Genomic DNA, 13530 nt, shown 5'->3' with positions numbered 1-13530 from the left:
TTTGGAGAAACTATTGGCAATACATTGCTAACTTTGGAATTACTGTATTAATGAAAATCTTTCAAATATTTAGATTTGATGCCCAATTTCATGCTCTTATTTCTGCAAGGTATATGATGGAAAAGACAGTTCCTCACGCTCTCTTGGAGTCTTCACCAAAAAGGACATGATGGGAGTTATTCTTAATAGCACCTCTAACCATATGTGGATAGAATTTAATACCAATGGATCTGATACTGACCAAGGATTTCAGCTGACTTATACAAGTAAGTAGCTCAGAAATATGATCTGATTGATTGCTTTGCAGGGAAATGTGTATTTCTCAGCTGTAGTGATGTCTTTCTTGAATGTTGAAGGTAATTTCCTAGAATGTACGGGGGTTAAGAGACAAAGCTTTACTTGTCTACATGACTGGGTAAGTGTTAGTAATTTAAAAACACTGTTGAAAGCAAATTTATACTTTTTTAAACTTAAAAATCATGATTATTTTTAAGATTTAGTAGTGGTGTTGAGACATATGTGGGTTGAATATATTAGTTGTTAAACTGTAGCAGAAAATGCACAGAAAGTCATGGAAAATGGAAAGTTCAATCTCTGCAGTGAGTAAACTTAGACAAGAAGAAGAAAAGAAAAGAGAAGAAAAGAGAAGGAAAGGAAAGGAAAGAAAAGAAAAGAAAAGAAAAGAAAAGAAAAGAAAAGAAAAGAAAAGAAAAGAAAAGAAAAGAAAAGAAAAGAAAAGAAAAGAAAAGAAGAAATACAAATGAAAAGTAAAAAGAAAAAATGAGTACCTGGGTGTACAGTCTTAATCTGGCCTGACTGTTTGTCAGAATCTGAGTGGAGTATACTGGAAGGAGACCAGAATGAACAAGTTTTGACAAACAATACACTTGTCCCACAGACTGTATGCAATTAAATGAATTAATTTTTGCTGGCAAAAAAATTAATTTTTTGTGGAGAATAATTTTAGGGAAAACTAGTTTGTTTCCAACCCATATAAAGGGATATTTTTCCAGGTTTCAAGGAATCTCCAAGTTCCATTTACTTTCAATTTATTTTCTTAAACATTACTTTCCATGAATTGCTGTAGAATCTTGCAGAGCAGAGCACCACAACATAATGGAACCATTGCTCAATTTAGTACATCTAATGTTTTCCCTTTGGTTTGGGCAAGCTGTGGAATAACCTTTTAGATTTTTTTTCTTATAGAACCACTGAAGAATGACTATGGAAATCTACTCTAATTTACCTAGAGAAACTGTAGAAATTTTCCTTTGGAAGAAAAGGAACCAAAGATCTATTTTAAAAACAATCTTATTTAAGGGCTCTGATTTCAAGGGTCTTGAATCAGTTCCTTTTAAATCGTGCTTCCATAACCAGTTCCATCTACTGTTTATGAATGTAATTTTACTTAAAAATACAATTTTGTCTAATTTCTACATCCAGTTGCTTGATTTTGTTGCACTTTATTTTAAGATTTGCTCTCCTGCAGTGTATTTTTCTGTAAGATACAGAAGATACAGTAATTCATGTCTTAAGGCTTTTTCTCCTGACTGTTTGCTTAGTTTTTAAACTGTGTTTTCTATTCTTCCAAGTATTTCCACATTTTCTGAAGTGTATAGACAGCATTTGACATAATATTCTAACTGTAATTTTAGTACTGGTCAGAGAGTAAAACTTATTTTCCTATGTCTGTATAACACTTTACATTTTTTTATTTTGGTTGCCAAATTTATTTTATCATATGTAATCAGTTTGTAGCAATTAATGTTGAAAAGCTTATCTCTAATGACTTTTCTTCCTACTTTCTCTCACTTGAGACAATCCCCAGTTTTAAATACAGACTAATTCTTTACTTCTCACGTGTATTATCAGGAAACTAAATTTGAGACAGTGACCTTCTAAGCAGGTGATTTCCTTCTACTGTAACTGTTACTTCCAAACACTTTAGTGTGGGATTTTTAACCTTTCATAAATTAATGCAAGTAAAAAATACAAGCAGAAGAAGTATTCTTTTGCAGTGCTTTGAAAACTGGCTGGTGTGCTGACTCACATTCTTTTTCTGAAAGTCCTATCCTAGTAATGTCTTAGAGATTTGATATACCAGAAATTTATACTTATTATTTGCTGGATTTTGAATTTTTTGGTGCAGTTACAATTCAGTTGCCAAACAAATATGTCCATTTTAATTCAGTAAATACACGACATACAAAATTGTAATTATCTTTTTGTATTAATAAAGCTATAGTTTACAGCAGAATTAACTGGAAGATTACTCTGAAGTTTATTTATTCACTATTCAAATTGAACTATAATGACAGATACTTTAAAAATACTAAAACAAATCAAAAAGGTGCTAAAGTATAGTTTCACTGAAGGAAATGAGAAATATATGCTGGAGTGAATGAAATTGAATAATTAATATCATAAGGCGGACACGGGAGAAGTGATGGTCTAATAAATCAGGTTAATTCATTCAGTTTACTTCCTATGTGATTGCTGAGTTCTTGTTACCCACAAGGCATCATCAACTGCCCTTAATTGTTGGTCTTTGTAGTACTTTTCTTCCTATTATTGCTATTGAAATTAAGAAGTAAAATTGCAGGTTGTTATTAAAAAGACTAATTTGAAAATCTGCTATTTCATTTGTGTGCAACTACCTTTCCATCCTTTTTGATGGCGTGAATTCTGAAGGTTATGTTAAATTTAAAAGTACAGTAGAGGAAAAAGCTAATGATACATGAGGACAGAATTGTAGATAAAGAAACTTTTATCTCTGTTTTCAGAATCCCATTACCAACATAATAAAACCAAATTTCATAAACTCAGAATCCAAGATGTTGGTACAAACTCTAGAAATATAAGCAGATATTAAAAGGAAATAAAGGATTTAAGTTCTAAATGAAATCTGATGAAATTTCTCATGAAATCTATAGGGAAAATTGCTTCAGGTAATACTGATTGGAAGCTGGAAATTATAATTATCTTATTCTTTGATCTATAACTACAAGATGCCTTCAACAAAATAGATTTATTCTGATAGGTAGTGGTATTTTTCTACTAGAAAAGACCATGAAAACATCTGTACTCTTTCTCAAGTTAACTGTTTTGAGAAACTAAGAAATATTTTGAGGGAAAACTAAAATTACAGTGATTTTATTTAAGGAAATAACTTCAGGAAAATGGAGAATATTTTAGCCTGAAATTGGTGGGGTAAGTATGTATGGAGTAAGAGTCAATGAAATAGTAATTTGAGCAACAGCTGAACATGACTCTGCCAGAGGAGAAGAAAAATGAGGAACAAAGAAGGCAGTTTGCCGACTTTGTGTAAAGTTTATATAAAGTTTATATAAAGTTTATATAAAGCCATTTCCTTATCGTGTGTTTGGAGGAATAAGGTAAAGTGTCTGCTTCCAGTATCTCTACACTGCTGTCAGAGGGAATGACTGTGGACATTCAAATCTCTGTGCTGAGGAAATGGCAGCATAAGTTTGATGACTTTAATTCCCTATGAGTAGAGGACATCAGTAGCGATCTGCATGCAAAAATTTAAGTGTGTGCTTATTGACACATGTGACAGCTATTTTTCTTTTTATTTTAGAAAATGTCTGTTATTCTTTCATAATTGCAGTTTTCTTATTCATAGGATCTTTTTCCCCTCTGTCTGATTAAATCTATTCTTTCTGAGACACCTTTAATTTTTGTCGGGTAGAGAAGATTAGATTCAGGGATTCCCACAGCCAATTCTGTTCACAGCTGAGTTAAAAGATTTGGCCATTCTGATATAAAGATGCCAGTGCTTTGTGCTGTTATGTCAATGGCATTTAATGTTAAATTGACATTCATATAAAACCCAAATCTTATTGATGCCACACCATGGCAGGCAGAAAAAGCAAAACACAGCTGTCTGGCAAAAGTAACAGGCTGCAACTTTAAATAAGGAGCGATTCAGTACAGCTTCTGAATAACAAACAGGCCATGCCTAACCACTCCCCTATCACAGTCCTGACACAAGAGAAAATTTAACCATGTTTTCACTCATCATGCACTGAACTTTGACTTGTATCATGAGTGCTTCCTTGCTCCTCTTTAATCCTCCTTCCTTGAACATAGTCTCACTTTTCTTAGCTTTTGGAAAAACAAAAAATAATACCTTTACACTTTATCATGCATGTCATATACAAATGTTTTGTGACCCTCTGAGTACTGCCTAATGCTGCTACTGCGTGGTCTGTTTGGTCTTGTACACATCACAGATCACTCGGCACTGTAGTGGGCTTGCACAATTTTCTCAGTAAAGTTCCCAAACATTTGAGAAGAAAACACTCTTTCCCTTCACAGTACCATCTAGAAATCTCAAAACTCATTTCTTTTCATGCTGCCTGATGATGGATGTGTATATTCATGATGTGTAAGGACCTTTACCACTGTAGAATTGCTCCTTGGACTTTTCTGGGACCTGAGGGTTTTTACCATGTGCTTTGCACTGGCAGCTGTCTGTCTGAAATAGCATGAAGTTGCTGTTGAACCTTATCTAGATATCTTCTTTTTTAGGAGCAGTTTATCTAGCTCTCTATGGCAATTTCATGGTTCCCCAGTCCTGTCCAGTAAATAATAGAAGCAAAAGCTTCACTTACCCACAGATTAAACCTTAGAATATGTTGTTAATAGGTCAGTGCAAGGGTCCATCCAGAAGTACTGACAGATACAATCTGTAGGAACATGCCTGGCTGCACTGGCCCACTCAGTACTATATTCTGGCTCTCAACAGACTCCTTTGTATTTCAGAAACATGAAGAACTAGTTATAGACTTTTTGAAGTCTAAACATTATTCAGGAATTTGTGGCATACTCTGTAACTAGATTTTAGATTTCTGAAGGCCTGACACAGACCTGTTCCTTATTTGATGCTATAGATTAAAAATGAGATTCCATGTTAGTTCCTCAGCAGTTGTTTTTTATTTATATCCTTCACTTCCTTGTGATGTGAGATTAGACATTCTCCTTCACTTCTGTGGAAATGAGGGCTGGAAAAAAATCCCACTAAGGATTTGTCTTTTTGAAAATTAATGTTGTGTTGGCCCAAATCATAATTTAATGGTAACATCTTCAAATTTCAAGTCCATGATAACCATTTCTTTCTCTGAAAGTAGAATTCTCCATGGCTATCATTTCTTTCAGAAGTGTTCAGGCCCCTGAGCTGTGCTCCACTCCAAAAAATTTACGACAGATTTAGGATTGTGCATGGATATAATTTTTTTTCTTTTGAATGAGGTTTAATATTTTCATTTGCATTTATGATTCTTTATATTTAGCAAAGTTAGTAGTTTTAAAATATTTACTTCATTGGTCTGAAGATATACTGTTCTGTTTAAGGAAAGAAAATTTTAAATACATTTTTTGGACATGATGCACTGATTTAGCCTTCATGGTATTCTGTTGCTACTGAAGACTTAGTTCTGATTTTTGGTTTAATCATTCTTTAACCCTACTGCTTTCAAGGAATAGTGAAAGGTAGTGCATGAGAGGTGAATCTGAATTGGTCTAAATTTATATAAATTGTTGAAACAATTTTAATAGTTAATTTAAGAGTATCATGAACTTTAATTTAGTTCATTTCTTATTCTACAGTAATTGAAAAAGTTAGAATGTCAGTGAAAGCAATGTTCTGAAACTGCAGACTCAGACAATTATTCTAGCACACAATCACTCTCAAATTCAGGAATATAGTGGCTATGCCTTAGGGTGTAGAATGTCAGTTTAGCAGAACAATGCTGTAATGAAAAGAAGCTCTTCCAGTTTCTTTTCCATAACTAGTCTACATATAAGATTGGTTCCAATTAGAACCTTCAAACACTGCAGTAAAAATGTAAGACACCAAAGACAAATATTATTAAATTAGTACATCTTAACCGATACATGTATGACGTAGTCACAGGTCCTATTAAGAGCAGTACCATTATGTGACTAACCCCAAATTAATGTAACCCCAAATGAATATTGCATGCATAGAAAAAGTTCTTCTAAAAGAAAGTCAAACTTGCAAACTTCAGAAACAAAAATTAATGAATGTAATTTTTTATTTAAATGTTAATTTCACTTGAGTAAAAGAATTATGATATCCTAATTAAAAACATGACGACATCAGAGTCTCTTCCTTCCTTCCTCCCCCAGAAAATTAAGTTGCCTTCTGCTTCCAAAATACTCAACATTAACATAGTCTCCCCATTCCCCGAAATCCTCAAAACTTTGTATGAACAAAAAATAATTGGTCTTATAAAAGTTTTTATAATTGAGTTTGGTTTTCACTTTTAATTTAAAGATGTCTCTGAAGCTGCTATTCTGGTAAACAGAGTAGGTGCCAAATCTTTTTTTATCTCTAAGACAGAAACAATGAAAACCATTTTATTAGGTGAATATAAGCAATGCATTTACCTTCTGTTTGAAAAAAATATGTTAACCTATGCTCTATAGATGGAAATGCTGTCATGGTGATGTTTTGTATTTTTCCATTTAAGGAAAATCTTACCAGATTTTGTGAGATACAGATCTTTAGCCATATAAACTCATGTGAGCAAATGCTACCCTATGAATGAGTACTCCAAAATACTTTTTCTCAACAGGCCTGGGTTAGGATGGAGGTGACCAGTTTGTCCATCTGTATTGTGTTTGAATAGGATGGAGTTAATTTTCTTCAGTTAAGAAAATGTCGAGTTAATTCTTCTTTCAGAAAGAATTTATTCACTGAAAGGGTTGTCAAGAATTGGAAGGGACTATGCAGGGAGGTGATATAGTTATTGTCCCTTGAAGTGTTTGGGAAACAGCTGGACTTGGCATTAATGCTGTGGTTTAGTTGAGATGGTGATGTTTGGTCTAAGGTTGGACTTAGGATCTTGGATCTAGGATCTTTTCCAACTTAAATATTTCCATGATTCTATGATTCTTCAGCTAATGCTGAGCAGTGCTTCACAGTGTTAGGGCCTTCTCTAGGGTTACTTGCTCTGACATGCCAGCAGGTAGGCTCAGCGTGGGCGAGAAGGTGGGAGGGGACACACATGACCTGAATTGGATGGTGACACGTCATGTCATGTCATGTCATGCTTACCAATTGAAATCTGGGGAAGTGTTTCTGAAGTAGCTGTTGCTAAGGGTCTGACTAGGTATCAGTCTGCTGTTCATAAGTGATTGGGATTGCATCACTTGTTTGGGTTTGGGATGTTTGGGGATTTTCCTTTGTTTTGTTTTCACTTACTAAACTGTCTTTATTTTGACTGATTCATTTTCTTGCTTTTGTCTTCCTAATTCTCTTCAGATCTCTCTGTGGGGAATTGTGAGAGCAACTGGGTGGGGGCTTACCTGCCAGCTGGGGTAAACCCACCAATATCCTCTGTCTTGTGGGTAGCCTGAGAAAGTGAGGTTGAAGCTGTTTGGTTACAATACCAGGGATGTAATAGCCAGACCTAGAGAGGAGGGAAAAAGAGATAAAGGGAATAGATAGATACATTGGGAGCTTGGAATAAATGAAGATGCAGTATCAAACCAGGGAGTCCTAAGGAAGAGTACAGAAGGTAAGAAATGTACCACAGGGTATGGGAAACGGTGATTTGTGGGACTAAAAGGCTAGGATACAAACATAGGAGAGGAAGATTTCCAGATGGGCTGGACGAGAAATAGAGCAAGTATATGGAGTGGAGAACTGAGACTGCATTGGTAAAAAGGGGGGTGCAAAAATGAAACTGAGAAGAGGAAGGAAAACAAGAAATAGAACAGTAGTAGCATGCTGTGTTAGGAGTACAGGCTGAACAGTCCATGATTATTAAATTGTGTTCTTCAAAAAATACTTCGAGTCAAAACTATGATGTTGTTTGAATTAAAATATGTGTATTGCAAATATACATCAACTAAATGAGTAGATTTTTTTAAGTGCCCTGAAAAAGTATAAAGAAAAATATTTAATTTCCAAATTTACATAAATTATCATCTTTAAGTCACTGAATTATCCCTCTGGGCATAAGTTAGAAAGAAGGAAGATGTTACTATTTCTCTTTTTCAATTAGGAAAAAAAAAGGTTTGATATGTAGGTGGCATCAAATGTGGAAAAGGTAATTTGTTAAAGGTTATTGTGATTTGGCTCTGAAAATTACCAGTTGAAGGTCTCCTGACCTTTCTGTGTATGGTTCAGAGATTCTTATCTTCTTAAAACCACTAGGTTTTCCCAGTTTTGTAATTCACACCTATTATCAAGAAAAGGGCTGCTTTTTAAAATCTCTTGTTATAAAGTTTAAAATGCAGTTAAGCTTTAGAGGTGAGAGAGAGCAGCTAGCAGAGATCACTGTAGGTGTTCATATGCACATGGTGTTTTACATTTAGATTAAAATTCTATCTTTAGAGTATGACAGTAAGATGTTTCAGTGATGCCAATTCAGGTAATCTTCTTTAGCGTATTTTTTTTTCTCATCTGATGATGTATTCATCATAGCTAAAAAATGTGATTGAAATTTACAAGCAGATTCCAGCTAAATTCATAATTTTGGGAGTGATGGCTTAAAGATTATATTGCTTTAATATCAAAGAAGTGATCATATTTGTAGCATTATTACTGAGACCTTACTGGGAACAGAATCCATGAATTTGTCAATGCAGTGGTTTGAACGACAGAACTTCTTTACCTTCTTTGCCACCTCAATCTAAATTTTTTTTTTCCTGTCATATTTTAAAAACAATTATTTCTATGAAGCCATTATAGACGTTGTCATTATCTGTATGTGCAGCTGGATTTAATGAGTTTTAGCTGGGATTTGTTCCAAAAGTTTGCTCATTTCCTCTGTTTTTCACAAAAAGACTCCTGTTTATTTGCAGTGAATCATTTCCTCTTTTCCAAGTTTTAGATGAGTAGACACTAGAGTTACTGTTAATTTATTCCCACTGCTATAACTACTAGAATTTTCCCATGAGCAAGAATTGCTGTCTGAAAACTTAGAACACTTGAACAGAACTGCCAATATCCTATTGTTCTTTAACCTGGCCTTCTTGCCTACGTTGGCCTTATGTTGAATGAAAAATTATCATTTCCCATTTGGAATTATTGGCTCAACCCTGTCTGTTGGGAAAGGGAGGCTGATAAGCAGTTTCTTAAGTTAGGTAGATGACCAGCACCTGGAAACCTAGGATGATGGAGTAATCCTTCTTGCAAGCTCCTTCTTGCTGCAATTCAAATGTAAGATCTGTTAGGTGAATTATTGTTGATTTGTTGTTAATTTATGGAAGTATTAACTGTAACAGTCTAATTATAAAATTTAAGCTACACAAACATGAATATATTATTCTGTTCCATATATCTAATACTTTTATGCAAAATTACAATCTTATATAACATATAATAGACATACATAAAGTATAGTATATGATAATATAATATATAGCATATAATAATATATAACATAGTATATAATTTTGAACATTTCAAATAACTTGTGGGAGCCTCTGAGGTCAAAGTTTGATCTTAACTTTCTTTGACTTTTTTCCCTTTCTAATAAAATGAATTTTAAAGCAAAATCTAGAATTACTTTGTAAAGATGTTAACAGTTTAAATGAAGGATATGAATTTTTTCTCCATTCCCTTTATTATATTGAGCAACTGTTTACATTTCAAAAAATCAAGATTATTGCCCTCAAGTCATATTTTATAACTGAAGATTAGCAATAAATAGGAATCAGATTTTTTTTCAAATTTTTTTTCAGCTAAACTGTGTTTTTTAATGCTTCTAATTATTTAAAGCATTAAGAAAGTAATTTCATAATAAGATTATTCCTTCAAAAGTTTACGCATATTAAAATCACCCTGCCAAAATTATGTATACATGATATATGGGCAGAATTAGGGATGCATGTAAAGAGAAGTCTATTTGCAACAAAGAAAGTTAAAATGAATGCCATAAACCTATTTATTTCTATTCCTTCTGCTTCCATAAAGTTTCTAGATGGGAAGAGCTGGTCAAAACAGAACGATGAAAGGTAGACAAGATTTATGTGTTTCTTGTTATACAGTTCTTCACTGTATTGAGAAGTTAATTTTCCGTTCTGGGCACAATACCACTCACCAGAATAACAGATGAGGTGTGCAGGTGGTTCACTGTCAGTGTGTGAAGGAATAAACACAATTGGAGATGAAGGGGTTCTTTTAACTTTTGGTCCTGTTTGTGCCATACTGCTTTTTATAAGCTTGTACAATGCTCTTTCCATTTTTAATCCATCCTTTACATTCATGATGACTTCATTCCTCTAAGGATGAGTGTTTTAGAAAAGACTGTGAGGAAATGAATAATTTTGCAAACATTTAAGTGTTTGGTATGTGTTAAATCAAAGTATCTTGCACTGTATAACACAGGGGAAAAAAAATTAATTCTTCTGCTTTTATTTCCCCTCTTCCAGAAAAAGGATAAAACCAGTCTCTTCTAACACGCCACCTATAGAATATTTTTAAATAGTGGCTGTATCAGTCATATCCCCACTGATTATAAAAGAGGATTTAGACATGGAGATCCTGAAGATATCTTTCCATAGATACTTGAAGTTAGAGTTCTTAAACACACATGCAATTTAACCTTTGATCCCTGCTTCTCATATGGCTTATAAATTGTGATCAATTATTCACCTGCTTGCTGATTGCAAAGTTTATTTGTATGCTTTCTATATATGCACAGCAGTCATCTTGCTGCAGGCATATATATTTGCATACCCATCTCTCTTAAGTATTGTTATTTATGTATTGTCTTTCAATAAAAAAACCCCCAAAACTTATCTTCTGCTACCTGTCTACCCATAATTAACTTGCTTCTTAAATTTGCAATTTTTATTTGTATATGTTGACACTGTAGCTGAGAAAGGGAGAAGAAAATGATTGAATGGATAAATGGACAAAAATAACCTGGTTTGAAATGGGTGGGGAAAGGCCTTAGAACTTTTTCTAACATATTTATAACAGGAGAAAATTACAGAAAAAATTATTTCAATTTTGTATTCAAAAGACCTGTTATTGATAACATGTCCTAACTTCTCTATTTTACATATTTTGCAGGTTTACATGATTTTTTTACATCTTGGTCATGTTAAGAAGAATTGCTGACATTCCTATTAGAAAGTATTATCCATTGAATGACTGTTTCATCCAAATAGTCAAAATTAATTGCCAATTGATTGCAAATCTTTTGAGGAATTAAAAGTGTATTTCTGTTTCCAAAGGATACAAAGTTTCTGTTACCTCACTATTAGCCACATTATCCAAACACCCTTCTTTCTATAGATTTTTCTATCATTCTAATTAGGTAGAGATTTTGTAATTGGCCATTTTTCCAGTACATTTTTTTTTCCTACAGCTGTAGGTTTCAGGACAGAGTTGCACATAAGTGGTTCCAAGACAGAATGAAAATGCCAAGAACTCTTATTTGGAATTGCATAGATTTAATTAAATAGCTTATGTTATGGATGTTTAGGATATAACAGCCACAGAATGAGTATTTGTTGACTTTACATGCATTTAGAAATCCATTCTATACTCTGAACATTAACTCAAGTACCATTTCATACTTTTAATTACTCTTTAATAGTTAAAAAGATTCTGTGTTAAACATACAGACTATATTTATGAGCTTAAATGACTTCAAATTTAGGCAACTGTGGAAGAGTCACTAGTGCTTCCAATGCTTTCATAGTATCTTTATTTTATTATAAAACATGTTAATGTTTCCTTGTGTGTACTAAAATTGGATTTTTATATGCATTTATCCTTCTTTTGGAGGATATCGCATCACTTTAAGGAGCTGAAGATAGGTTATACATTATTTGTGTGTTCTGTCTTCCATGGCAAGCAGACAAGAAAAGACAATGCCTTTTCACAATGGGCATGTGCAGAGCCCACCCACTCTACACTTACATTATAGTAAGTGATATGATTATTAGAGATTATTAAACAATATTTGGCATCCCTTTGGTGTTTAATATATAAGCTGCAAAACCCTTTTTTCATTCAAAATAATTAACCTCCCATGGCTTGTCTGGTGAAATTTTCTTAGCAATTAATGATAATTTTGTTGTAATAGTATTTGCTCATCTTTAACAAACAGTAATATTCTCTGGAAATTATATGAGTATATACTTATTCATCCAAACCAAGGTTATTGCTACTGCTGATCTACACCTACATACTAGAGTTTTTATATTTTAAGGAGCTGTTCATCTTTAGATTAGATATCTAAAGTCTTGAAAATAACCCAGCTAGCATTTCTTTTAAAAATGTCTTCACAGTTTTTTTCTGGAGGCTTTCTATGTAGAGTTCTTACTACAAAGTAGCAGAGTGCAGGGTAACAGAAGTTACAGCACAGGTTCATGCTTTTGAATTTACAAGAAGAAATATTTATTTGGCAGTTACAGTGTTCTGGGATCATATCTGAAGCCAAGGTTCCGTAGTCTTAAAAGTGAATTGATGCAGCATCAGGATGCCCAGCAGTGAAAATCTGATCTGAATCTGGCACAAGCACTTGATTGAATTCCTGTAAAATTAATGAGTGCATACAGAAGAAAACTTGTACGCATTTTGTGCTTTTATTGCAGTTTTATATATGATTTGGCATGAAGTCAGCATGGCATTGACAAACAATAATGAATTCAACATAGCTGTAAATAAAGCTAAAATGTCAAAAACACTTGAAAACATTTGCACCATGGGATCACAGTATTAAGTGCTATAGTATTACATTTATTTTCGGTTCAAGTATTTCCTCTTTTTTAAAACTGTTATCTTCTGTCTCCATAGGTGCAGTTTTAATTGACATAGTATATTTTTTGCATGAACAAGGTTTACTAAGAAAGAAAAAAAAGAAGAAATAAAGCCCTACAACCTAATTTCTTGGCTTATATTCTGATCACTAATAACAGTGTGCTTATATATTCTACTAAAGCAGTCATAATGTAATGTTCATCAACATACCTTTGTGTAGGAAGTAAAAACTGGATGAGTACCATAGCTCACAATTCAGAGTGTCTTTGTTTATTTTGTCCATTCATAGACATGTCTTAGTGTTGAACTTAAGGTTAGAGTCACAAATTAGGGATCAGGTACCTAAGGGTTGCTAATGTACCTTTTAAGTGTGTACTTTTTTGGGTGCCTGGCTTTAGAAGAGTGATTTTTTCAAAATGCCTTAGTACTTCTAGTAGGAAATTACTTGGTTTAGATTACTTATTTTTCATATAGCCACTGTAAGTTTACATGCAGTGTAAATGCACATGTATATATAGTAAGTAAATGGTATTCTTCCTTTCAAAGTGAGTGAAGAGAGCATTTGTAGATACCTCAGGATGTTGTCAACTTCTTTTATAAGTACATTCTGCAGTACAGAATCCCTGAAAATTTCCCTTGGAGACACAAAATGAACACTCTCTTATTTGTATTGATGACAGGCTTTGGAGGGTACAAACTTGAAGCTGAATTGAGAGTTTTGCTTCATGGATGCACATAGTATATTCCACCCACTAATG

General features: G+C 33.4%; 1 protein-coding gene across 1 annotated transcript in view; it reads left to right on the top strand.

Annotated features, from left to right (window-relative positions):
- The window catches only part of CSMD1 (CUB and Sushi multiple domains 1), a 1068142-nt gene that overhangs the window by 869043 nt on the left and 185569 nt on the right, over positions 1-13530 (top strand). The window contains exon 23 of the mRNA XM_041477428.1: positions 110-266. Coding sequence (XP_041333362.1) covers positions 110-266 — 157 coding nt within the window. The remainder of the gene's footprint in view (positions 1-109; positions 267-13530) is intronic.

Source organism: Pyrgilauda ruficollis, unplaced genomic scaffold (genome assembly GCF_017590135.1).
Source record: "Pyrgilauda ruficollis isolate IOZ18807 unplaced genomic scaffold, ASM1759013v1 scaffold40, whole genome shotgun sequence".
In the NCBI taxonomy this organism is placed as follows: Eukaryota; Metazoa; Chordata; class Aves; order Passeriformes; family Passeridae; genus Pyrgilauda; species Pyrgilauda ruficollis.
The sequence above is the reverse complement of the archived record's forward strand: the minus strand, read 5'-3'. Positions and strand labels throughout refer to the sequence as shown.